The sequence below is a fragment of the Haliotis asinina genome, chromosome 5 (genome assembly GCF_037392515.1).
Source record: "Haliotis asinina isolate JCU_RB_2024 chromosome 5, JCU_Hal_asi_v2, whole genome shotgun sequence".
NCBI lineage: Eukaryota > Metazoa > Mollusca > Gastropoda > Lepetellida > Haliotidae > Haliotis > Haliotis asinina.
Window position 1 is genome coordinate 36,083,156 of NC_090284.1, and position 25,814 is coordinate 36,108,969.

General features: G+C 41.6%; 1 protein-coding gene across 4 annotated transcripts in view; it reads right to left on the minus strand.

Moving 5' to 3' along the window:
• Positions 1-790: 790 nt before the first annotated feature.
• Positions 791-25,814, minus strand: part of LOC137284207 (inactive rhomboid protein 1-like) — a 30,142-nt gene continuing 5,118 nt past the window's right edge. For 2 of the 4 annotated variants that reach the window (XM_067815936.1, XM_067815935.1), the window contains exons 4-15: positions 25,413-25,520; positions 24,639-24,775; positions 22,466-22,705; positions 21,435-21,546; positions 17,641-17,715; positions 16,811-16,972; positions 16,380-16,468; positions 15,554-15,617; positions 12,349-12,531; positions 9,846-9,946; positions 6,368-6,521; positions 791-4,781 (exon numbers count right to left, since the gene is read on the minus strand). In XM_067815936.1, coding sequence (XP_067672037.1) covers positions 4,341-4,781; positions 6,368-6,521; positions 9,846-9,946; positions 12,349-12,531; positions 15,554-15,617; positions 16,380-16,468; positions 16,811-16,972; positions 17,641-17,715; positions 21,435-21,546; positions 22,466-22,705; positions 24,639-24,775; positions 25,413-25,520 — 1,866 coding nt within the window. In that variant the 3' untranslated portion in view covers positions 791-4,340. Of the gene's footprint in view, positions 4,782-6,367; positions 6,522-9,845; positions 9,947-12,348; positions 12,532-15,553; positions 15,618-16,379; positions 16,469-16,810; positions 16,973-17,640; positions 17,716-21,434; positions 21,547-22,465; positions 22,706-24,638; positions 24,776-25,406; positions 25,521-25,814 lie in introns of all 4 variants that reach the window. The other 2 variants (XM_067815933.1, XM_067815934.1) reach the window with 1 other exon arrangement.

A 25,814-nucleotide genomic window follows, 5' to 3' on the forward strand; every position in this document is an offset into this window, starting at 1 on the left:
AAGTGATCAAACAGGTGTCCAGCCCAGCATCCCTGCACAGCATAGGTATATGTATATGTATCTCCAAGTGATCAAACAGGTGTCCAACCCAGCATCCCTGCACGGCATAGGTATATGTATATGTATCTCCAAGTGATCAAACAGGTGTCCAGCCCAGCATCCCTGCACAGCATAGGTATATGTATATGTATCTCCAAGTGATCAAACAGGTGTCCAGCCCAGCATCCCTGCACAGCATAGGTATATGTATCTCCAAGTGATCAAACAGGTGTCCAGCCCAGGATCCCTGCACAGCATAGGTATATGTATATGTATCTCCAAGTGATCAAACAGGTGTCCAGCCCAGCATCCCTGCACAGCATAGGTATATGTATATGTATCTCCAAGTGATCAAACAGGTGTCCAGCCCAGCATCCCTGCACAGCATAGGTATATGTATATGTATCTCCAAGTGATCAAACAGGTGTCCAGCCCAGGATCCCTGCACAGCATAGGTATATGTATATGTATCTCCAAGTGATCAAACAGGTGTCCAGCCCAGCATCCCTGCACAGCATAGGTATATGTATATGTATCTCCAAGTGATCAAACAGGTGTCCAGCCCAGCATCCCTGCACAGCATAGGTACATGTATATGTATCTTCAGATGATCAAACAGGTTTTAGAATCCCTAAAACACACCTGACATATTACTCCTGAAGAATTGTTTACTGACTCGCTGGTTACTCACCCAAACTTCGAACAACTTTGTGTCTTCATGGGCCAGAATAGATAAAACACTCAACAATAATACCATTGAGGGCAAATTTAATTTTCTACAAATCAATGATGCAAACATAAATATCATGTATGTAAAACATTAGTATAAAATCCATTCAACTGAACAACACATGTGAGTGAGCTATGACAGTGACTGTAGTCCCTTCCTTGCCACTGTTACAGCCATTCATAAACTATCAACAATATAACAAAGTATGTACATAGTCTATAAGCAACTGTTTACATTAAAATACATTAAACAGTCAATAAAATTTTGAAAGGAATTCTTATCTTCAACCAAACCAATTTCTCTAAAACCTATGCAAATGAACTATTTACTTAAGGACAGAAACAAATTTCCGTACAAAATGATTTTGTCATAAATCTAGTTCATAATTCAAATAGGTTTCATAAAAATATTTAGACTAGATTCATTTGCAAAATAAAATAATGGTTTGTGATGTCATATTAAATTCATTAAAAAATAAAAATTTGAATATAATTATTTTTTTAACAGGCATTAAAATTCCATATGATAATTGTATTTCAAAATAAACATTTGCTGCAATGGTGTTTTGATTACAAAGCTTTCACTATATACCACAATGGATCAGCAGTGATCTCAGTTGAAATGCATGAACAAAAACATTGCAGAGATCAAAGTACAAATGTACATCCTAATATAAAGAAGCTACATTCAAGGTAAGGCTATTTGCCAGTACAAATAGTGGATATTTACAAAGTAAATTCAAAAGGTCTCGGCATGTACAAATGTCCACAGACATACTGGGTTCTGGTCTAGCCTTATAAACCGTCTGTCCAGCAGAGTGAAAGAAGGGGGTATTACAATGTACGAGGACAGGCTGAAGTCGTGCACATCTCAGCATTGTTTGGTAAAAGCTGTGAGTATAGGTGTGTTGCTGACCACAGGGGTGTGTCACGCTTAGAAACGGTGTTAGAAACATACACACATGTATAGTAATGGGGTTGTTCTATGTACCTATATGTCGTTCTAAAGCTGTTTCTCATCGTGTATTGGAGACCAGCCTAAAACACCAGGACAAACTGGGATTTAGACCAATGGTGATTGGGTTTTGTCATGTCCAGGACACTGAATTAGATTAAAACCAAGGCAGTGATCTTTATAATGAATTTTGAGTTTTAATTAAAGTTTCAAAATTTCTTAAGTCATTTTACACAACATATGCATTTCAAGCGGGGGAAAGTTATAATCAACAAATGTTGATTGTATGTGATAATTATTGAGCTTAACCTTGAGGTTCAAGTTAACTGGGCCATCTGAATATGTGTGAAATAGTTCCATCAGTCCAAACCTATTTAGCGTGTGCAATAAATACCTGTGCACAAGCAACTTCTATTGTAAGACAGGTGATACATGGATATAAATAGCTGTGACACACTTCCCTAAAGCCCCCAAACAGGAAATGGTGCTCCAAATATGACACTTCTGATAACCTGCAACAGGTGGACTTAAAGCATGAACAAAAGCACTAGGAACCCTCAGAATCCAGGCATGATTTGTTGCAGAGGTAAAACTGATCCAGCTCCTGAGTCACAAGTTGACAAATATTGCAGACTATTTCACAAGGCATATAAATAAATAATTCTTAATACCATGAAAAATAGTAATACTCTGTTTCTGCGGTTGTTCAGTAATTGATTGCCCTCTGAAAAATACTGAACAGAAAATTATGATAGATATTCACAACAATAACTGTATGAAAACCGAAACTTGAGATGTTCAGGTAGCAACATAATCTTCCATCTGTCATCAGCAGATGGACACACCCTACTGATTCTACAACCTGAGTCTGGTGTGAAATCAAAGTATACTGTATCAAAAGTGAACAAAATCGTGCACAGCACGACCAGTTTCCTACCTCCTCTGCTAATTTTTCATACTCTGCAGCAATACCCTACTGTCATCATGATACGAAAACCATCTTAGAAAAATATTTAAACCATTATGAAAAAAATCAAATTACAAAACGATCATGTCTTAATGAGGCATCAGAATCTGAGGCGACCATGTCAAAGGCACACAGGAGTGCTGTCAGTAAAACTTGTAAAACAGCCTGCATGAAGTGATAATGGTATATAAATAATAGACAGTCTCAAAAACTGAACGGAAACAGTCATTTGGTCTAAATTTACATCCCTTACTCTACTGATTTTCTTCTTTAGAGGTTTTTTTTATCATTGTTACAGACTTCTTCACCAGAACAAAATGCTACTGAGAGGGCACCTTTAGAATACAGCGCCACAACTTCTCATGAGGACGTTAGGGTTATGTGGACCTAACTAAACCTAACCTAACCTTAACCCACCCTAATCCTAACAACCTACAATTACGTAAAAGAGTATTATAACATGTTTTTAAAGTTTGTGGTGCTGTATTCTAAAGGTAGGGCCTACTTACAAACATTCATGTACATTATTGATTTTAAGCTAACAGACCCTAAATCTAAAATCACATAAATTAAAATGTCATGATAACTGTCCCAAATTTTAAGGCAAAACAATTTTTGAAGGGCTCATGACTGGCAAGGAGATATGGAGACATTAGATTCTATCCTACTTTGTAATCCGACTTGTCCATCAGTAATTTTACTAGTCCACTGGTGAGAGCGCAGTCTCTATGTGAATGACTCTCTAGTCCCAGTAGAAAGATAATTGGTTGAAGAAAAGGCACACTGTCTTCATGGTATCTTTCATTTATGATGCAAAACAAACAGAAACTTACATCTTTGCCATAGGTTGAAAGCACAGATGTAGGGTAATGACGTTAATATGGAATGTGAATCAATTGAAAGAAGTGGACACATTTTACAAATACTTACAGGAAGAAAAGTCATACTTGTACATGTATAAAGACAATTTTACAATTTGATCAGCTAAAACATCCATTGCATGACAACACTGCTCCACAGAAATATCTTCCTCTAGGTAGTGTGTGTCTGAGCCATGTAGTGCTGCCTTAGATGAAACAATGTGGTTTGGTAATGTTTGTATGTACAGGTAACAGTGTTAACTTTCATTTCTGCAGCACAAGAAATAAAAGCATACTTTCCTCACAACTTGCCAACAATATGCGTTTATCATAATCCCCAACAAACGCTTTCCGAAACTGACTTAAATTAAATTGGAATAAAGAGTTCCTATTCATATTTTTTGTAAAACAAGGGCTGATCTTATTTCTTTTGTTGTCTTTACAAGCCTGGTAAATATCTGAAATAATAATGTAATAGTAAGCGTGTATGATAATTACTTTGGATTTAAAGTTGTAAAAGTCTCATGACAGAAAATAATGTACCCTGGGCTCTGACTGAAAATAATTCTCTCCAATCTCACTACTTGTTCGACCATGATTTGCCTCCTTGACGACCAACTACGTCCAGCCTAGAAACTAACACATACTATATTATGCACTATCAACAGTCGATACTGGTGACTATTGCCCGACATTCACACAATGATTTATCTGATCACAAAATGCTTTAGTATCTAAAACGTTTTTCACATTGAGCAAATAAAAATAGATTTTTCAATCAGCTTCAAATTCAAAGCAGACTATATGTAGAATTTCTCTTGATGGTGACGCCCATGTTTTTACAGAAATCAGCTGTGAAAGGAATACAATTGAAATACTGGCATCCTGGACAATTTGTGAGTGGGACAACATAAAATAAGATGACAAGAAGCACGAAGATTCCAACAGACAAGCATAGTGTGATCACAATAGTAATGATCTTCCGCCGCCGGTCTAGTTTACCAAAAGCCACATATGGCAGTAATGCAAATGCCAGGAGGAAGCCGAAGAAAAATCCGAATAAATGAGCCCAATTGTCAAACCATGGTAAAAGTCCTAGGAGGAACAGGATGATGATGGGAACCACAAGTTTGAGCACTGCAATAGCCGGTTTCTTGTATCTCTGCCAACTCTGTAGCACCTCCACCAGCAGGCATGCCAGGATACCAAACTGGGAGCCAGATGGACCAGCCTGGAACATATTTTATTCTATCATTATTATTACATGGATATTCATAAAACACTATAGTGCATCCTCTATGCATGCTCAAAGCAATTCTTTGTGTCTCCCTCGATCATTGGATGTCAATCGTAACGGCACAACACATTATCAGTCTTTAACATGTGGCACTTCCACTTCCACAACCAGTATCAACCTTTATGTTGAACAGTCAAGAATTTTTTCAAACATGTTAGTCCATGTAATATGACTTAAAAAACATTTATGCTGGTCAATAGTTTGGAGAGTAGGGGTGGCTGTAGGTTGGGTGATTGAGTTAGTAGTCTTGCACCTCCTTCAGCAACAGTCCCAGTCATCATGGGAGCACATGAAACAGAGTTCACATATCATCCACATGTAGTAATGGAACCTGGGCATTTGGTGTGACAAGTGAACACTTAAACGCCTGCTCTGTATAGAGGGAAGCAATGTTTATAACAGTGCTTAATAGCACAATTTCACACATTTTCGACAATATTTTGGCCTATATCATATATTTTGGGGCATATGCACTCACTTTAGCTTCCTACTGATGCAATAAAACACTTATTATCCCTTAAGACTTGCCTGAACAGCTTCCAGAGACCGCTTTTATGAAATAGGCCATACATGAAATGCAAACAATTGCTCTTTACATCAAAAACTATCACACAGTGTGTTGTTTGTGTTTGTCAAACTGGTTTCAATCACAAGCTATGCAGATATATTGGAGCCAGACTTTAGAATCACTTTGATCATTTTGATTGAGTTCTGTTTCCAAAGAAGTTATAGGCTATATTTGTAAACTGTACTCCAAGGGACATAACTCTAACGGGTTTGCTTGAAAATGTGTTTGCCCACTAGAGTACTCAAGAGTCACTTTAATGCAACGTTGCATAAATTCATTTGAACTTTTTAATTTGATATTGTAATCTAAATACATACTTTTGTGGGGAACAAATTATATGGTAGCATCCCTTACGGCTGATAGATAGTTGATTTAGAGAAATGCATTATATATTTTCAGAGAAATGCGGTGTGAAATAGTGCCTTTCTGATATAAGGGGGGATATTTTACAGAAAATTGTATGTAACATACATATTCACAATTTTCATTTCTGAAAGTCTTGTTCTCTTTTTATAAAGGTTTGCAGTGGTCAGGAGCTGAATGCAAAGCATTTTATTAATCATAAGTTCAATAAAGTACACCAAAACATTGCCTCTTTATGAACAGAAATTGACAGCCATACATTTCCTCACTCAGATTTGATATATTTCTCTTCTCTATTCTGACAGTTTCTTGGCTTACTTCTGGTGAATTAATTTAACTTCAACTTTGAAGTTTGCCAATCACACACTGCCAGAGCCATAGAATAACATCATCACTAAATAGGGAAATTATCGAAATCCTGTGTTAAGCATTATTGACGTTTCATATATCGGATACAGAGACAGATCAAACTCCCCATCAGATATGCCCTCAATTATCAGAAAGTGCATGTTTCTGGGAACCATGTTCCTAGATGTTCACATGAAGGCAAGTGAGGCTGGGTCAAGTGAGAAGTAGAAAATGATCTTACCTCTACAACATATGGCAGAAAGACACTGCTAGCCAGGTTGCCACAGATGCCAGTGCCAAGGTAGATGATAGCCATGCGGATAGCACCGGTCAGCTTCTCCATGTCTCTCATAACCAACACTTGGAATCCTACTGTGATAATCAGGTGAATCAACCTAAAGACAACAGGTGAATAGTCAGTATATATTTGAGGCAGATCTACCTAGAGGGTATAGGCTAATAGTCAGTATATAGTTCATGTAGATCTACCTACATGCAACAAGCGAATAGTCAGTATACATTACAGGTAGACCTTCCTAGAGGGAAGAGGTGAATAGTCAGAATACATTACAGGTAGATCTTCCTAGAGGGAAGAGGTGAATAGTCAGTATATATTACAGGTAGATCTTCCTAGAGGGAAGAGGTGAATAGTCAGTATATATTACAGGTAGATCTTCCTAGAGGGAAGAGGTGAATAGTCAGTATATATTACAGGTAGATCTTCCTAGAGGGAAGAGGTGAATAGTCAGTATATATTACAGGTAGATCTTCCTAGAGGGAAGTGTATTGGAATTTTAGCTTCTATGGTCATAGTCTTGATCACAGCTCAGTCAGTGAACCTGTTTCACTTTTACATTGCACTTGCTTACTCTATTGTTTCTCCGGGTCTCTATTGTCTAGCAAAAGCCTGGCAAGCCCTCATATTCAGTGGCAGGGTGCCATCGGTCAGCTTACATTCACGTTGAGGCTAGAGTCTATTTACTGTTTTTTCTGGGCATGATTGTTAACTATCAGTTCATCTGAGACTACAGTCATCCCTCGCCATAACGTGGTGGGTCTTGGGGTCCAAGGATGACCCCGCATGTTATCAGACATATGCTACATAGTACCTATTACATAATGTGGAACAAAGGCCGCGTAAAATCGCATTTTCCAAGGACATAACTAAACTGCTATTATGTGCATTGTGCCTTGTCAAAACTATATCGTATCTTTGAAGGTGAAAATAAACAAACTTTAAAAATGAAAACATATATATGTACGGTAAATTTGAAATAAAAAATCACTAGACATGGTATTTTAACTGTTGTTCCCATTATTCTACCTGTTATTCAACTAAGCCAGAAATAGCAATCAGCTGTGCACAGATGTTTTGGTCCAATGTACCGATGATTCAGATAAAAACGATCAGATAATATTACATCAAGTAATTTCTATTCCATTTTCTGAATATTTTATATATTAAGCAGTTAATAAATATAAATAGTTTATATTGCTATCGGATTAGTATATAATGTATGTTTTCTGCAAATGCAGAAATGTATAAGTTACTACAATATTTCGCTGTTGGTATAATTATTATTGAGAAATCCCTGCATGTTTTAAGCATCTGAAAAACAATGGATATGTACTATAAACATTGTCAGTTGACACCCGCACTGAATTTCACTAGTTATTTATCAGAGCTCAAAAGCGGATTTGTTGATGATCTATTTTTGATTTCGTGAAGGGGTGTGATTGCAGTTCAACTTTTTTTATGGGAGCCACGGATTACCCTGTGGTTTAACCGAATCCGTGGTATCGCGAAGCGCGTTATTACGAGGGATGAATGTATTTATTTGTCGTTTCTCACTGTTTGTGGTGTTTTCAGCGTATACTTAAAGCTTAGACGCAACCCAAAAAATAAACATAATTAAAACACAATTATCATTCATTCATGACTTATAATATATGTCGCTGATAATGAAAAAACAAATAAACCAATTTACAAGCGTACAATCGCAAATCAAATCAATATTTTGTACTTGGGTACTCGAAATGAAGCATGTGGGATACCGAACCCAGTAAGAACAGGTGGGCAAGCACTCAAGTATAATGAAGACTTTCATTGGCTGGTTCATCTGCGGATACTCTCTGGGCTCTTTGTTTATGGCATATAGCCCGACAGGTTTTAAGTTCAAATTGCATGATGTCATTAGCAGACAGACAGGCAGATGCATAGGTGTCAATAAAACAGACATTGAGTTTTGTCTGTGACAGAGGCTGTTTATCACAACAAACATCTTTTTTACATGTAACAAGTTGATTATTTACTTGTTTGTGCACACAACAAAGATTATACTACTCCTGCGCATGACATTGTAGTCCGGAATATGTGTGCACTATGCAGTGTGCAGTGTTGAAACCACTTTACATCCCAGCTGGAATGAAATCAGTGAATCGTTTGAACTCTGATTGTGCAGGGTTTTTTTCATTATTTTTCAACTTAATTTGCTGAATTTGTATTTTGGATAATTTTGTTTCTGTAAGTCCATACCAAGGTATCAGAATCTGCAAAGTTCTGCATGCATGTAAGCTTTAAGTTTATACATATTACTTTTACGAGGGGAAGTCAATAAGTTCATAGAAGTGGGTGCTGATATATCCTTGGTGATGTTGTCATTGGTGTCATTATTGAGTTGATTCATCTGTGACTCTGTATACTGATACCCAACCTTCCTCGAGCATTTACTTGAGAGTTAGAGCCTTTAAAAGACGATTACCCTGCACAAATCATGGAAACCTCCAAAACTGAGATTTGAATCCAGTCGTGAGCTGTTGGACATCTACAACGCTGATCCTGATAACTTTCATGCTCGTCTGGTTACTGGGGATGAAACCTGGATTCATCACTGGGATCCCGAAACCAAACAAGAATCCATGCAGTGGAAGCACAAGCATTCTCCTGCACCCAAGAAGTTCAAAACACAACCTTCTGCTGGCAAGATCATGGCAACCGTTTTCTGGGATTCAAAGGGTGTGATTCTCATAGACTATAAACCACCTAAAACTACGATCACAGGGGCTTACTATGCTGACTTGTTGAAAAGATTGAGAGCGGCCATCAAAGAGAAGAGGCGTGGGAAGTTGACAGCTGGAGTCATGCTTCTCCACGACAATGCACCAGTCCACAAGAGCCGTGTTGCACAAGCTTCTCTTCAACAATGTGGCTTCGAACAACTAAACCATCCCCCATACAGTCCAGATCTGGCCCCCAGCGACTACTATCTGTTTCGCAATTTGAAATCTCACTTGCGTGGAACAAGATTTGCCAATGATGATGACCTCAAGGCAACAACAGAGGCGTGGCTGAGGGACCAATCTGAAGACTTCTATTTCAAGGGCATAGACAGTCTCAAAGACAAATGGGCAAAATGCATCGAGGTTCAGGGAGACTATATTGAAAAATAAAACCAATATCACAACCATTGTGTTCTGTTTTATATCGAGTTCTATGAACATATTGACTTCCCCTCGTAAATTTCTTCATCAAGTATGCAAGATTTGAGTTGCATTAATCCCTTGACATTTCTGTATGCCCTTCTAGTTTCTCCAGGTAGGGAATTACCTGAACTACAGGCTTAACCCTCGGCATTCAGGGATATATATGGCATCTACATGTAAGAACACAAGCCCTGTGTTGAGATGAGGGGGAAGTTTGATATACACATTTGACTGACCCGCCATGAAGGAAGAGAGATGTCCACAGTCTGTAGAACTGGTCCGGGTGGTCCGGGTGGGAGAACACAATCATTCCACAGATCTGCTGCATACACTTCACCTACAACACAACCAAAGGGAGGAACTATATACACATTATATTGATTATCCCCCTTTATCGTGTTGTGGTCCATGTTCCTGTTTGCAGATGACAAATAACAGGAAATTAAGCAATAGTGCCTGAGGACAGAAGGTGGAGGTCATCAGAGGTGGGTAGTGACTCTGTTTTTCTCTACATGGGTACCTGGAAGGATGAGATGGTAATGTCATGCGACTGTTAACTTTGAACTTCATATGTTCCCATGGAAACTAGGAATGAAAATCGACAACCCACTGATTCACAGACTATGAAACATTTCTAGCATGCTTGAATAACTTTCAGCCTCTTAACCTTTATTTCCCTTTGGTTCATAAGCTGTTTGTTTCCATACATCACTGGGCATCACATAATGTCAGGAACAGGCAAACTGTAACGCAAATGGGTTGCGCAGCATAGAGAAAATTACCAGTCTCCTTATATGCGAGTGAAGCGAGCAAAGGTTGGCAACGTACTTCCTTCACTTCAGTTCGAAAAATATTTTTCATGTCAAAATAAAATATCACCACCATCAAAAGTATATACCCATTTCTTCACTGGGTTGTGCTCTCACATTTCCAACCCGATGTTGAACAATTACTCATGTGAAATACATTTTATTCAACAATTTAAGCGAATCTTCTGGTAAATCAGACTGTTTTTCGCCTCCATTCCCCCTCCCAGCTTCTGTTTCAATGGAGTGAAGGAACAGGAGGGTATTATTCCATATGGAATACTTACAATTACCTCCCCTGCTGCATCCGACTATTACCCCAGAAGTGTTTTTATGCAGAATCAATGTTACGGAAATTCTAACAATAGCAACGACAGAAATGACAAATAAACTCCAACATGTTGATGATAAAATTAGACAATAGGGTATTTCTTTTTAATCTCTGCTTATTCTTGTTCCGTCACCCCATTCAAACGGAAGCTGGCAGGGGTAATGGAGGCAAAAAACGATCTGAATACCAAGCGTGGTGCTTAAAATGTTTAATAATTACAGCATATTTCATGTGATTAATTATCAAACATGGTATAGAAAATCTGAGAGCACAACCAAGTGAATAAATGGGAGTGTACTTTTGATGGTGGCAATATTTTATTTTGACATGAAAAATATTTTTTGATCCGAAGCGATGGGAGTACGCTGCCAACCTTTGTTTGCTTAGCTCACATATAAGAAGACTTGTCACATTCTCTATGCTGCAGAGCCCCATTTGTGCTACAGTTTGCCTTTGTGTCAGGTAAGGGCCTGTTCTGTAATGTAACTAGGAGCTAGATGTATGTCAAAAATAAGGCCATTACAGATTAATTTGACAGTTTCATATATGCCCCATGACTTCAAAACAGTCTGCCTTACATCATTCTGTTGACCTGGTCAAGTGAATACTAATGCTCTGCATGACCCTGTCACAACTGGTTCAGTCCATTATTGTGAAGGAGTGTGCCTTTGTCAGTTGATCATCAAGATATCCAAACAGCTAAGGCAAGGTTGCCCTTCAACATCTCAGTGTTGAGAAATCGTCAGCAATATCCAAACTTTCTTAAAAAACGGTTGAATGTTTCGGATTTACGCAGTCTTCACACAAATGCAGCATTAATAACATTCTCTCTTCCCCTATTTAGTGAAGTTAACTCGGCTTCCTGTTTGTGCCATTTGACCTCTCCGGTCATGCATATGTACAGTAGCTCAGGTCAAGCTGAACAAGCTCTAATAATCTACACTGGAATCAGACCTGAAATGTGAAAGGGGGAAAAAAAACAACCACAAAATACAAAAATCTTTTTTAAATCTGTGAATAAATCCTCATGTGGGAATATCATCCACTTACAACTGTAAAATGGTACTTCTTTTCTTGGTAGTAGATATTACTTCCAACACAAGAAAACAAACTCCTGGCTTGAGTACAATGCATCAGCTGACGATACTAGCTGTTCATCACACTGTGACAGGTAAAGAGCACAAAAGACATGAGTCGCGAAAAAGTAACGGGTGTGTTTTGAGCAACTCTTCATTACAGATGGAGATATCACTATCTGTGGCTATGGGAAATGTCCCATATGAAATACATTCTATACAAGATCCTAGCACACACACACATACTTAAATTACATCTATTGATGCCTTGATTTGATACCATCTTGACTTTTGACAAAGGATACAGTGAAGTGAGTTTGGTTTTTCTGCAGCTTTTAGCTATATTCCAGCAATATCAGAGAGCACACTGTACCTGTGTAGAGAATTAAACCAGGTCTTTTGTGTGAACACTTTACCTGCTAGGCTACATCTCCGCCACGGGCACAGTTAAGTATGGTAGCTGCTATGGAAGACTTTCGTCCATTCACAAGATAATACCACTAAAAAGTTGAAGCCAGTATGTTACCTGTGAACATAGGAATGCCTCTTCATGGTAGTAGCCTCGCTTCAGATCACAGTGTTCTCTTGTAGTGATGAAACACTCTCCCTGGATACCATGGCAACAGGGATGACCTACCACTTCACAGGTCATGTGCCGATTTTCACTACTTGCTTTGCTTTGGTTCAGTTCTGTTGTTGCCTTGCAAAGCTGTAAAACACACAATTAGCCTCTAGCTCTGAGACCACTTCAACATACAGTGAAATAATCTTAATCCTGGCAATAATGTTTCCTTCAAAATTTAACACATTAATGAATACAAGAAATGGAATAATTTCTTTTAGCAAATCTGTGAGTAGTTGAGTAGAGTTTCAATTCTTTGAAGAAAATATTCCTAGGGGTTCATAATGTAATTCTTTAAGTAAAATTGACATTTTATACTTATCCTGAATCATGCTTATTATGCTTATCTCCTCTATTTATGCGAATGATAGTGAAACACTTGAATCCCTTGTAGTTCCCTTGAAGAGGACATAAAAGTTGCCTCATTAATTGCCTGCCTTGAACCCTTTCCCACCAAAAGTCATGACTTGCCATGCTTGTCTCCTGATTAAGCCCTAGCACCAACAGACTGATCAATTAGACTTATCAAGCTACTCTACAGTTGTAATATTAAGCATATAGTTCTTCTGGGAGACCCGACGAGTCTTATTACATGCATTGAGGATTACTCGGGTAATTAATCCCTGGAGTTAATTTTCAATGTTGTTCAAATGAGATGTAGATTTTCATCAGAGTAAACCAATCACTCATGCTAGTCAGGTGTAGATAGTACATACGGACTCTCAACCAAAACTCTCCAGATCGATGGTATTCAAGGAGTCAACGTGATTTAGGGTGAGATTTCCAACTCAGCCCCTGTGTGGAACCATTAGTTGTTGTATTAAAACAAGTGACCCAAACTGCTGAAAGCCAGTGGTGGTGATGCCTGTGAGGTAGTGTTTGGCGAACACTTTTTCCCATTTCCATGCAGAGCGAGTGTGGACACCCATGCTGACTTTGTGTGGATTGGAAGCTCTTGGGGGTTCATGTCTTGCTGTTTTGTAGGCACTAGTATAGTCTCATACAACATGATGTTGTTGTTCTCTCTGTTTACAAGGAGATGAATAGGTGCTTGAACTTTTGTCTCCTTGTTTTAGTGTTTTGAAGATATATCCTCAGGGCTCTGACAGGACACAAGGAGAAGTCTTAAGTGTCCTCTGGTCTGAGGATTGTAGATAGTGCTGGGACCTGAAACTATTTGTCCAGGTAACCGATTCTTTGCAATGACGTCCCATCTAGTTTATTCAAAGTCCACTGCACATATCTCTGACATACAGGCTGTTGTAGGGAAGTGGAAGGCAGAGTTGCTTTCACTGTTTGTTGCCCAGGCTTGAGGATCTGGTACTGGTGAAATGAATGTCTGTAGAACTTTGTTGAACCTTGTGGCAAACAGGTCTATGAGGGGGGGTCCTATTTTCACAGTAATGAGCTGGAACGCCTCTGGATGGAGCATCCATTCCATATGTGATAGATGAAATGGGCGGGATAGAGCGTCTGTTCTATGTTCTTGGCTCACAGGATTTGAAAAGCCTTTAGCCAGATGTTTAACTCATCTACGATGTTGAACAACTGGAAGGTGAGTTAAAGCAGGCTTAGTGATCTCGTTGATCCCTGTTGATATATGTAGAATGTATGTAGAATGCCACTGTGTGAACCGTTAGCATTCAGTTGATCGGTGAGCTTGACCTGTGTTGTATTGCGTTGAGCACATTCTTCATCTCCAACTGGTTGCTGTGAGGATGTTGTTCTCGTTTCGACTACTTCCCTGATGCCACTTAATTGTGAAGATGTGCTCCCCATCCTTGTAGTGATGCATCTACATAGAGATGCGAGTCAAAGACAGGCTCTTCTAAATAGGTAACTCCTCAGACATTTGACATGTGAGTCCACCAGAACACGGATATCTTGAGACTGGTAGAGAGATCAGGCCCCTGTTGTCCATGTGTCTTGCCAGGAAACACTGCAGTGGACGTAATTGTAGTTTTCATCTGTGAATCAAGTCCTCCGCTGAGGTGAGAGACCGTGAAGACATTGCCATGTTTGTAGTGGTAATGGAGAGATGACTGCTTCTAGAATCATGGCTTAGATCTTGACCCAACGATCGTCTGGGACCACAATATCATGAAATTATTTTGACAATTTTAAGAACAATGGCAGCCAATTTGAAATTGGGTGAAGGAGAGAAGTTAAAGCATGGCAAATCACGTGACTGTTTGGGCGGGAAAGGGTTCAAGGCAGGCAACTCGTTAGTGAGTAAACTTTTACGTCCTCTTCAATTTAACTACAAGGGATTCAAGTGCTCAGCTATCATTCACACAGAAGATTTCCTTTCACATTTCCTTACCACGCATGTGCCGCCATTCAGGTACATCCCTATCTACAAATCACCATTCCTTCTGCTGATGACATACAACCGAGAACAGAATTGTGGGCAGCTGGAGGTGTTACCCCAAGAAAGATTCTCTTCAAAACATTAAAAACCTCTGCAAGTTAGGCTCATTCTTTTTCGGAAGAGATCTTCCAAGGGGTACATATATACATAAACACAAAGACTCCCAAAGACTTGGAGGGAAATTGTGTTAGCGTACAAAAACAAAACAGTGAAAAAACATTGCCGAATGAGCGGTAGTTCACCATTACACTTGCCTAGTCACGTGTGGCTTGAAGGGAGGCATGCCAGGAGGTGAACCTTGAGGGAAGTTTGAATAGTGTTCAGATATTGGTTGTGGTGCGCTGCTCTGAGTCAGAATGTATGGCCATAAAGGTAATAGAACAGAAGGTTGAGTCAGAAACCTAAGAATCACTGGAAACCAGCTCTGCGATGGCTACAGAGGTGCCATTAGCACAATTAGCGAGCTGGATAGAGGTGGAAACGCCAACAATATCCTGTCTGTCCAATCCAGTTGGAAGGTGGCAGAAACACTGGTATGTTATCTGAGAACTGCGCACACACAGGATGGCACCTCTGCCATTCTTGCCCTGCAGTCACAACGCGCAGGAAAAGTGGGACATAAGAGGACGTCACCACACGAGGAAAAAGACTTTTTAATTTTGTGTAGCATAAAATGGGTAAATGTACCCAGAGAAAGATCTGTTCTAAAACAGACCATTGTATGTGAGATATGCTTACCGGCCACTGAGTGATGTCATCTGGCCACTTGAACAGGGAGACTGAGGCAGGGTCAGTGCAGAATCTACAGACAGGACACAAGGAATTAGTGCAGCTCTAACAAAAGTATCTGTTTCCTCTGCTTATCAGTTTCTATGCAATGAGATTTGAAAGCATACATTTTAACATAATTCATCTTCTTAAGGCACAGAAGTTAAGCCACTACAGAACTAAGCTAGAAATTTGTTGCTAAAGTGCAGCACCCCCAGTTGTTGTTATGAATTAATGTGTCACTTGCATTTGATTCAAAGTTCAAACTAAATAGCGGGCCTGATCAAGATCCATACTGTAATAAACAGGGTGTAATCAACTTGCTTGAGTGCCTTGGTTGAAAACATGAAAATGGAAAACATCTGTCAACATCCAGTGGACAGTACACATGCTTTGCATATCATATAGTTGATAAAAATCTGCATTGAAGATCATGAGCTGGATCTTAATTTCTTTAAGTGATTCTGACATGACAATGCACAGACCATTAGTCCAGCCAGTTAGAGTGTAAATGAATCATTTGTTGTCCACTGACTCCCATTCCTTGGGAATATTAAGAAACATCTGTAACTGATGGGAAAGAAGCATTTCCCAAACACTGTCCTTAATGTGTGTCAGTTGGTTCATGTGGAGGAAAGACTGAGGTGAGGTCAATGTAACTCTGTCATTACCCCATGTACTGTAATGAGAAACCATGAGTGATATCAGGGAAAAAAATCTTCAAACCCTGATCACTTAATCCTGGAACACCTGTACACACTGAACTGATGGGGACATATATATTTGAAGCCCTTACTGAGGGTCCTGGCCACATACTGATCCAGACGTTCTTTTGTCAGCTCCAGGAGTGTTGTTGTCCCACTTCAGGAATGTTGATAATATACCCTGTAAAATAAATATAGCCATCAGTGGTGGGTGGTAGAATCAATACATGGTGGGGTTTGGGATGATGATGGTGAGGTGGGTGGTGGAATCAATACATGGTGGGGTTTGGGTGGTGATGGTGAGGTGGGTGGTGGAGTCAATGCATGGTGGTGTTTGGGAAAAGTGGGGTGGGTGGGAAATTGGTGGATAATTGTGACTTGTGACTGGTAACTTGAAATCATATTATTCACTGCATTAATCTAGGGGAGAATGTAGTAATATAGTTACATAAACACAAAAAGATCCAAAATGTCCTTTCAATATGTAACATGATACAGGAACCTTCAAAACATGTCTACATACACTACATCTCTTCTCTGTCATCTGAGCACACCCTGAGCCGTCGTTCCTGACACAGCAGGCTGAAGTCCTCTCCTCTGCAGTATCCAGTGCCAGTGCCCGGTTCAGTGTTTCGTCCCAACGCATACACGGAGCGTACTTCGCACCCAGGTGAATCAAGTCAGCCTGGCAGAAGGCAACACACTGCATTACTACAGATCCATTGTCAGCGGCACTCGACTGCGCCAGCAGTGCAGCCTCTGACTACATTTGAGCTGATCTCTTAATGTAACACATTGGATTCAACACGTTCCTTTGTCAAGATCTGTCATTTTGCTCTGAACAAGGATTGTTAGGTTAGGTTTTTTGTTTGTTTTGTACCTTAGACTAACCGTTGGTAATTATTAAATTTGGCATTTTATTTAAGAATTGTATTATGATTTTTTGTGCATTTATCAAAGGATTATAGTCACAAATTGTATAAAATCATACAGTTTCCCTAAACTTAATATTATGTTAAAACATAAGGACATTTGCAAGGTTAAAAGACTAGAGCCCCGACAATTAAGAAACCTTAAACAAAACAGTTTCTATCTCTATCTAGAAACAACGTGGAAGTTAAACTAAAAGTGCTTTATGGTTCAACTTCTTTATTATACAAGGTCACAACGTTTCGAGACAGATTCTAGTCTCTTCTTCACCTCACCTGAAGAAGAGACTAGAATCTGTCTCGAAACGTTGTGACCTTGTATAATAAAGAAGTTGAACCATAAAGCACTTTTAGTTTGATTCCTCCAACTTCTAAATGCCTTTGAAACAACTTAAACGTGGAAGTTGTTTTATAAACAACTGACCTGCCGTGGTCCAATCCACAAGTTGTCTCTCTCCCGGTGATGTTCCAGCTGCATGGCTAGGTTTGGCATGCGCACCTACAACACGAGGCATGTAACTTTCAGGAGTACAGCAATACAGGGCATGTAACTTTCAGGAGTACAACAACACAGGGCATGTAAATTTATAGAAACCTGTAGAGGTTATGAATTCTTTGAAGAATGTCCTCCTTGGGGTACATATAAGCATTTTTATGTCCATTTAAAATTCCTACAACAGTTGTAACTATTTTGATAATAAAATATTTACAAAACAAAAAACTCAATTTTGTGTTGTTGGACCACCTTTACAGGGCCCCCCTGGCCCCCTACAGCCAAGAGCAGGTAACTCTGGCCGTCTACCTCGCACCTCACTTTTCATGCTGAATGTATCAGACAGAATGAGGGGAGGTGGGTGGCCGTACCCCAAGGAGGACATTCTTCAAAGAATTCATAACCTCTACGGGTTTGTATAATTCTTTTTCAGAAGACGTCCTCCTTGGGGTACATATAAGCATTAAACAGACTCCCGAAGAGAAACAATTGGGAGTGGTATTCTGTCTGACAGCAAAGTCCATTCGATCGAAGTGCAAATCTACAACCACACGAAAATAGAAAAGGCACTGACCTGGTCACCTGACTGCTTATGCCAATCAAGGCGGGGGCGTGACAAAACTGAGGACCCGCTTGTCAAAGCTTACATGCCCATTGGTTAGAATTTGGGAAATCCCAAATGACAAACCCCACCAACCCAAATCAAAGCCACCCACTGAATCCTGGAATTGGGGTGTGGCTGGCTGTTCTGGGATAGTGGGTTCGTAGTAATAGTAAAGGCGGCTCGCACAAGCGACCTGAGTATTACCAGAAACCAGCGTTGAAACGACCACAGAGGTGCAAGAAGCACTAGTAGCAGCACTGGTTGGGTGGCAAGCTGAGGCAGTAATTCGGAAATCAGGGAGATTGTCGGACATGCCCACAACACCCTGTCCGTCCAGTCCAACTGGAAGGCGTCCTGGGAAAACGCTCTCAGACCGGAATCTGATTTGCCACCCGGGAGGCAAACAGATCCACCTGGAAACTGCCCGAACAACTGGGAGATAATACCTTATATCTCCCGATCGAGCAACCACTCATGGGGCGCTATGACATGTCGTGAGAGCGCATCTGCACGAACGTTGTCCACCCCAGGCAGATAGACAGGAATAACCCGTATGCTGAACTGATCGCTCCATAGCAGAAACTGACATGCCTCCCGAAGAAGCGACGGAGATACCGTGCCGCCTTGCTTCAAAATGTATGACATCGTCGTCTGGTTGTCCATTTCCAGACGAACCACCCGGGTTCGAACCTGCCACTAAGTGTTCGAACACCAACCTGACTGCTCTCAATTCTAGCACATTGATGCGCAATGTCGCCTTGTTCTCGCACCATATGCCAGACACTGAGGTCGCCCAGGACGCCCCCCACCCTGTGAGGAAGTCATCAGTCTGAATTGTGAGTGACAGCACCAGAATCGCCAGAGGAAAACCTTTGGACAGATTCCGGCGTCGGTCCACCACAGCAAGTGGGAAATCAACCACTGGAGAATAGCCAGATTCTTCTCGTAGCTCTCCGATTGGGACCACTGCCGTGCCAACGCCTGCTGAATGGGACGCATTCTCAGACGTGCACGCCAAACTATGTCCATCGTCGCCGTCATGTTGCCTAGCCACTGAAGCCAAGTTCGTGCTGAGACCACGGGGATTTACAGGAAAAGTAAAACTATGCCCCGAACCTTGGTAATGCGCTCTTCGGACAGGGAAAACAACCCTCGGGTTGACTGAACCTCGTCCCCAAGAAAACCAGATCCTGTGTTGGCACCAGTTCTGATTATTATAATTATTCTTTAATTGATAACCCAACCTCACCTGGTGAGAATATCCATCACCGACAGTGTGGATTCTCGACTTAGGTGTTGGGAGAGCACTCTGACATCCAGGTGTGGGAAACAAAACTTCCCTGTGCCCTGGAGACCTGGGCTGGAACTAGCCTGAACTAGACCCAGCCATAGCCTACGAAGGCCCATCACGGCACACATCATCAGACTCATGCAAGCGCATGAGTCACCAGATGTGAATAGAACTCCGTGAGCTGCCACGCTAACGTGGACAAGGTAACTTCCTCGTACCCGTCTCCTGTGATACCAGCTGCCTCTGCAGGACAGCGAGGTAGACAGTGTATCGCAACCTTAAGTTGCTGCAAGGCATTTCGATACCGCTCCTCAAGGGAACGGTAAGCCGACGCCTGACTGTGGCCCGACGACCCTCCAAGCTCAATCGAGGTGTAGACACACTCGTCGACAACAGGAGAGTCAAATAGCACATTCTCCCCCATCGAGTAGCGGCGGTTGAGCTCCGGGAGATCAAACCGTGAGCGGCAACCCGACTGAATACTGAATAGGATAACGACTTCGCTAATGAGCAGCTGGATCTCGGCTACCCTGCACGGAGTAAATGCTTCCCAGGAAGACAAAACTCCGTGGAATCGGGTGCGTCCGATGGGACGACCACCAGCGGCAGTGCTACAGCGATCCATTCGCGTACATGCCCTGGGGACGATCTGAGCGAAAAGCTCCGAATTGGCCTACCGTTGGTTCGCCGAAGAGAGAGGCCGCGAGACCCCGAGGGATCGACCGCTAAAGCAGGGACCCCCGATGCACTGAGCTGAACCGATTCAGGCGGCAAAGTCGGTGCTCGAGAACCACCAGTTTGGTTGCCGGTAACCCCGACACACGAGCTTAGGTTCCAAGAGTACAACAACACTGGGCATGTTAGTTCCAAGAAGACAACAATACAGGGCATCTTGTTTGAGTGGCATTTTATTCATTCCTGCTTGACAACGGTACAAGAATCTGTACCGAAATGTCGCAATCACACAATAAAGAAGTTGTTATCCAGAACAATTTGTCATATTAATACAGGGCATATAAGTTCCAAGAGTACAACAACATGGGGCATGTAAGTTCCAAGAGTACAACACAGGGCATGTAAGTTCCAAGAGTACAACAACACAGGGCATGTAAGTTCCAAGAGTACAACAACATGGGGCATGTAAGTTCCAAGAGTACAACACAGGGCATGTAAGTTCCAAGAGTACAACAACATGGGGCATGTAAGTTCCAAGAGTACAACACAGGGCATGTAAGTTCCAAGAGTACAACAACATGGGGCATGTAAGTTCCAAGAGTACAACACAGGGCATGTAAGTTCCAAGAGTACAACAACACGGGGCATGTAAGTTCCAAGAGTACAACAACACAGGGCCTGTAAGTTCTAAGAGTAAAATAACACAGGGCATATAGGTTCCAAGAGTACAACACAGGGCATGTAGGTTCCAGGAGTACAACACAGGGCATGTAAGTTCCAAGAGTACAAAAACACAGGGCATGTAAGTTCCAGGAGTACACCAACACAGGGCATGTAAGTTCAAGGAATGCAGCTATACAGGCCATGTCGGTTCCAGAAGTACACCAATAGAGGGCATGTAAGTTCAAGGAATGCAGCTATACAGGCCATGTCGGTTCCAGAAGTACACCAATAGAGGGCATGTAAGTTCAAGGAATGCAGCTATACAGGCCATGTCGGTTCCAGAAGTACACCAATAGAGGGCATGTAAATTCCATAAGCACAACAGTGGGCAAGTAACCCTGGCAATGTGAGCATGAACTTTCCAACAACAACAGTGTTTGCAAATCACTGCCTGTGAGATGTGGCTATGACATAACAAGATAATAAACTTACTGTTTCTGAGTAGACAGTCTCACTGATGCCAATGGGAGCGATGCCATAGACAGACACAGACACGATGAAGACAACAATCTGGACAAAGGTGACCCAGTAAGTGAAGTAGGGTCTGAAACAAACAGTACATCTCAGCACAAGTTTCAGGCTGCACACACTCACACAAAAAGTACATCTCAGCACAAGCTTCAGGCTACACACACTCACACAAAAAGTACATCTCAGCACAAGCTTCAGACAGCACACACTCACACAAACAATACATCTCAGCACAAGCTTCAGGCTACACACACTCACACAAAAAGTACATCTCAGCACAAGCTTCAGGCTACACACACTCACACAAAAAGTACATCTCAGCACAAGCTTCAGGCTACACACACTCACACAAAAAGTACATCTCAGCACAAGCTTCAGGCTGCACACACTCACACAAACAGTACATCTCAGAACAAGCTTCAGACAGCACACACTCACACAAAAAGTACATCTCAGAACAAGCTTCAGGCTACACACACTCACACAGAAAGTACATCTCAGCACAAGCTTCAGGCTGCACACACACAAAAAAAGTACATCTCAGCACAAGCTTCAGGCTACACACACTCACACAAACAGTACATCTCAGCACAAGCTTCAGGCTGCACACACTCACACAAACAGTACATCTCAGAACAAGCTTCAGGCTACACACACTCACATAAACAGTACATCTCAGCATAAGCTTCAGGCTACACACACACAAAAAGTACATCTCAGCATAAGCTTCAGGCTACACACACTCACACAAACAGCAGATCTCAGCACCACCTTCGGGGCACACACTCCCACAAACAGTACATGCAAGCAACCAGCAATACAAACAATCAAAGAATAGTTACAGAAGCAGAAATTATCGTGGTGATGAATTATTGCTTGGACATTTCATCAGAAACCATCTGGCTGATTTACATACTTTAATAAAGACCTAACAAAACAAAAAAACTTTCCAAATCCTGACAAAACTAGGTGTGGTCTAATTTCCTGCCTACCTGTGATCATCCATCTCGTCTATCTGATGCTTGACATCATCTGTCTGTCTGTCACTCCTGAAGCTTCGGTTCATGAGGCGACCCACAAATCCCATCCCAACATTCCGCTTGTTCCTCTCCAGAACTGAGTCCATCACCTTCTGTGTAATCTGTCCCAGTCCAAAATCTACCTCATCCATGCCTGTCCCTGGGGTGGAGGGGTAGGCTTGGGGAGGGGTTCGACGCCACCCTGCAGCAGGTCTGAAAGGCAACATGATGGAAATGTCTCAAGGGTCAATATTATTGTCTTGTGAGATCACCCTTACAGGGCCCTGCCAGGGCACCATACAGCAGAGAGCAGGTAACTCTAGCCGTGATCCTCGTACCTTACTTTCATGCTGAACGAAGCTGACAGAATGAGGGCGGCAGGTGGCCATAACCCAAGGAGGACTTTCTGCAAAGAATTCATAACCTGTGCAGGTTTGTATAATTCTTTTTCAGAAGAAGTCCTCCTTGGGATAACAAATACATATTAGACAGACTCCCAGAGACACCTGACTGCCAATGCCAATCAAGGTGGGAATGTGACTAAGGTGAGGACCCATATTGTCAAGCCTATATGTTCATTGGCTGATTGGTAACACACCCATATAAAAGTCCCAGCCCCCAACCCAACGTTTATGGAGAGTAGAAACTATGAAAAACGGTAAGCTCCATGTCCGAAGACATTAGTGTGTATGTCCCCAAGAAGCTAATAGCTGAAGCAACAAATTAGCTGAGACGCGAAAGAGAGGACTGGACATCCAATCTAATACAAATGGTAAGTCCCAGGGAGGACTCGAACATTGGATGACTGGACACTTGCAATAAAAATGCTACACCAGAGGGTGTGGGCCTAAGAAAGCACCCTCGGTGGGAATGTGGAAGGTTGAATAGCCATGGATAGTTGACGCTGCCAAGCCAGCTTCTAACCGAGACTGTAAAAACTCAACTACAGTCGAAGAAAAGGGATTGAGAATTCCTCTATTTCCACACCAGTGTGCATAACAGACCCATCTATCCTCATACAGTGCGTTAGGCGAATATCACTCGCTTGGAGGCGATTCCCGACAGTGGCCAAGCCACCCACTGAATCCTGGGATTCGAGTGTTGCTGACCTTTCTGGGATAGTAGGTTTGGTTGCCAAAGTAATAGTACATGTGGTTGTATGAGCAACGCAAGTATTACCAGAAACCAGTGTTGAGACAACCACAGAGGTGCTAGAAGCACAAGTAGTCATGCTGGTTAGGTGGGTAGCTGTGAAAGGACCCTGGAGATCAGTTGTATCGGTGGAAATGTCCACAGAACCCTGTCTATCCAATCGAGCTGGAAGGCATCGGAGGCGATCACTCTCAGATCCAGGATCTATGAACAAAACACTGGAATCTGATTCATCACCCCAGGAGCAAACAGATCCACCTGGAATGACCCAAAGAACTGGGAGATAACCTCAAATATCTCTGGTCCAGTAACCACTTGTGGGGTGCAAGCACACAACGAGAGAGAGCATCTGCACGAACATTGTCTACCCCTGGGAGATAAACAGGTGAAACTCATATGTTGAACTGATCACACAACAGCAGAAACTGCCATGCCTCCTGAAGGAGTGACGGACGCACCGTTGCACCCTGCTTCTGGATGTAGGTCATTGCGGTTTGGTTGATTCCTTGTTCCTGGATCAAAGAAACTGTGAGGTCCCCCCAACCATGTGAGGGAAGCATCCATCCTCCCCACCTTCTCCGCCAAATTAAAAAACCTCATCCTGCCCATATTGTTAAGCATGATTTAAAAATACTTTTACTTACAAAACTCCTGTATCCCCCTAGTTCATGTATACAAAATTGATGGATACATCCGCCAGTCCCCATCCACCCTGAACAAAGTGAGCGAGCCCCAAGACACCCTTAAAATCATCATCACCCATAGCCAAAAATAGCCATGAATTATTAATAACACTTAAATACGCCACATTCATGCCATTTTGAAATATGACTGACATGCCGAAAAATGCTTTTTTGAAAATCAAGACAACACATTTCAAGGTTGGACAGATGCAAGGATGGGCAATGGACGATGACCCCTGACACATCCTCATTGTATGCCCAAGTAAGCTAACCAGCTGTAACTCATCATGTGCAATGGTTCTATACATTACCCTATATCACGGGCAGCCTTAGCATCTGCAGCATCGGACTCCTCCCGAATCCGGTCCAGTTTGGAAGGCTCAATCTCTGTCATGGGTTCATCATAAAACACATCGTCCTCCAGGCTGAAGTGGTCTTCTGTCATAGGCTGCAGATAACATAGAATGTGAATAATCTCTGGATGAGACAAGTGGGTGTGATTGGGCTTGCACACTGATTACACATGTACAAATTACTGTAACAACAGTGGGATCTGGTCAATAATCAACTTAACATTATCAGCAGTGGCATCATGCAAATTAACATTTAAGCTTTCAACTTGTTTTCTTCAGTCCATATCAAGTCTGCCTGTAAAGAACTGAGGCTTGGACACAGTGGCTTGTCCATTGCACTGAGTCAGTAAGTTTAGTTTTATGGCATTTATAGCAATATTCCAGCAATATTGCCATTCCAGTGGTCAAGCGATGGAGAGGAATCTGGGGACCTATTCTCACCCATGGGGTAAGTGAATGTTATAGCTCGCCTGCAGTCAGCTACACTGTAATTATACCATGGTGGTGCACATTAATGATAGTGTCTGGTAAACAAATACTTCATAGCAAGAGCGCAAATCACACAATAAAGATTGTCAAATATCATGAGCATCCAGTCCTTATTTTTATCCATCCTAGGGTCATGCATGGGATGCTAATTGTGCCCATCACCCACCACAAGACACTCTGTTGCCCTGCATGCATGGTCAAGCCGGTACAGCATGCAGAGGAAGACTAATGACGTACATATACCTGGGACGGGGTGTAGCTGGACGCATCCATCATATCCTCCGCCAGACTTGCTGGGGCATAACTTCGATTTTTCAAGCCTTTCTTAGCACGTAGATTTCTGCGAGCTCCCTACATGAAATGAAACAAAATACACTGACTGTGCCAATGTGTATTTCACATGAGAAATACCTCAGTGAGCAGAATCATGAAGTTTGTTCAAGGAAATACAGAACATCATATATAAAGTTGAATAATTTTTTTTCTGTTCAGAGATGCATTTTATATACAAACTAATATTAAAGACTAAAGTGTTGAGTTTGTAAAAGCAGTTTCACTGGCCATGTCAGTTTGTACTTGTCAATACCAAAAACCTAGGACAGGCAAACTAGTGGTTGATACAATGAGCAACATGCACTCAGCCAG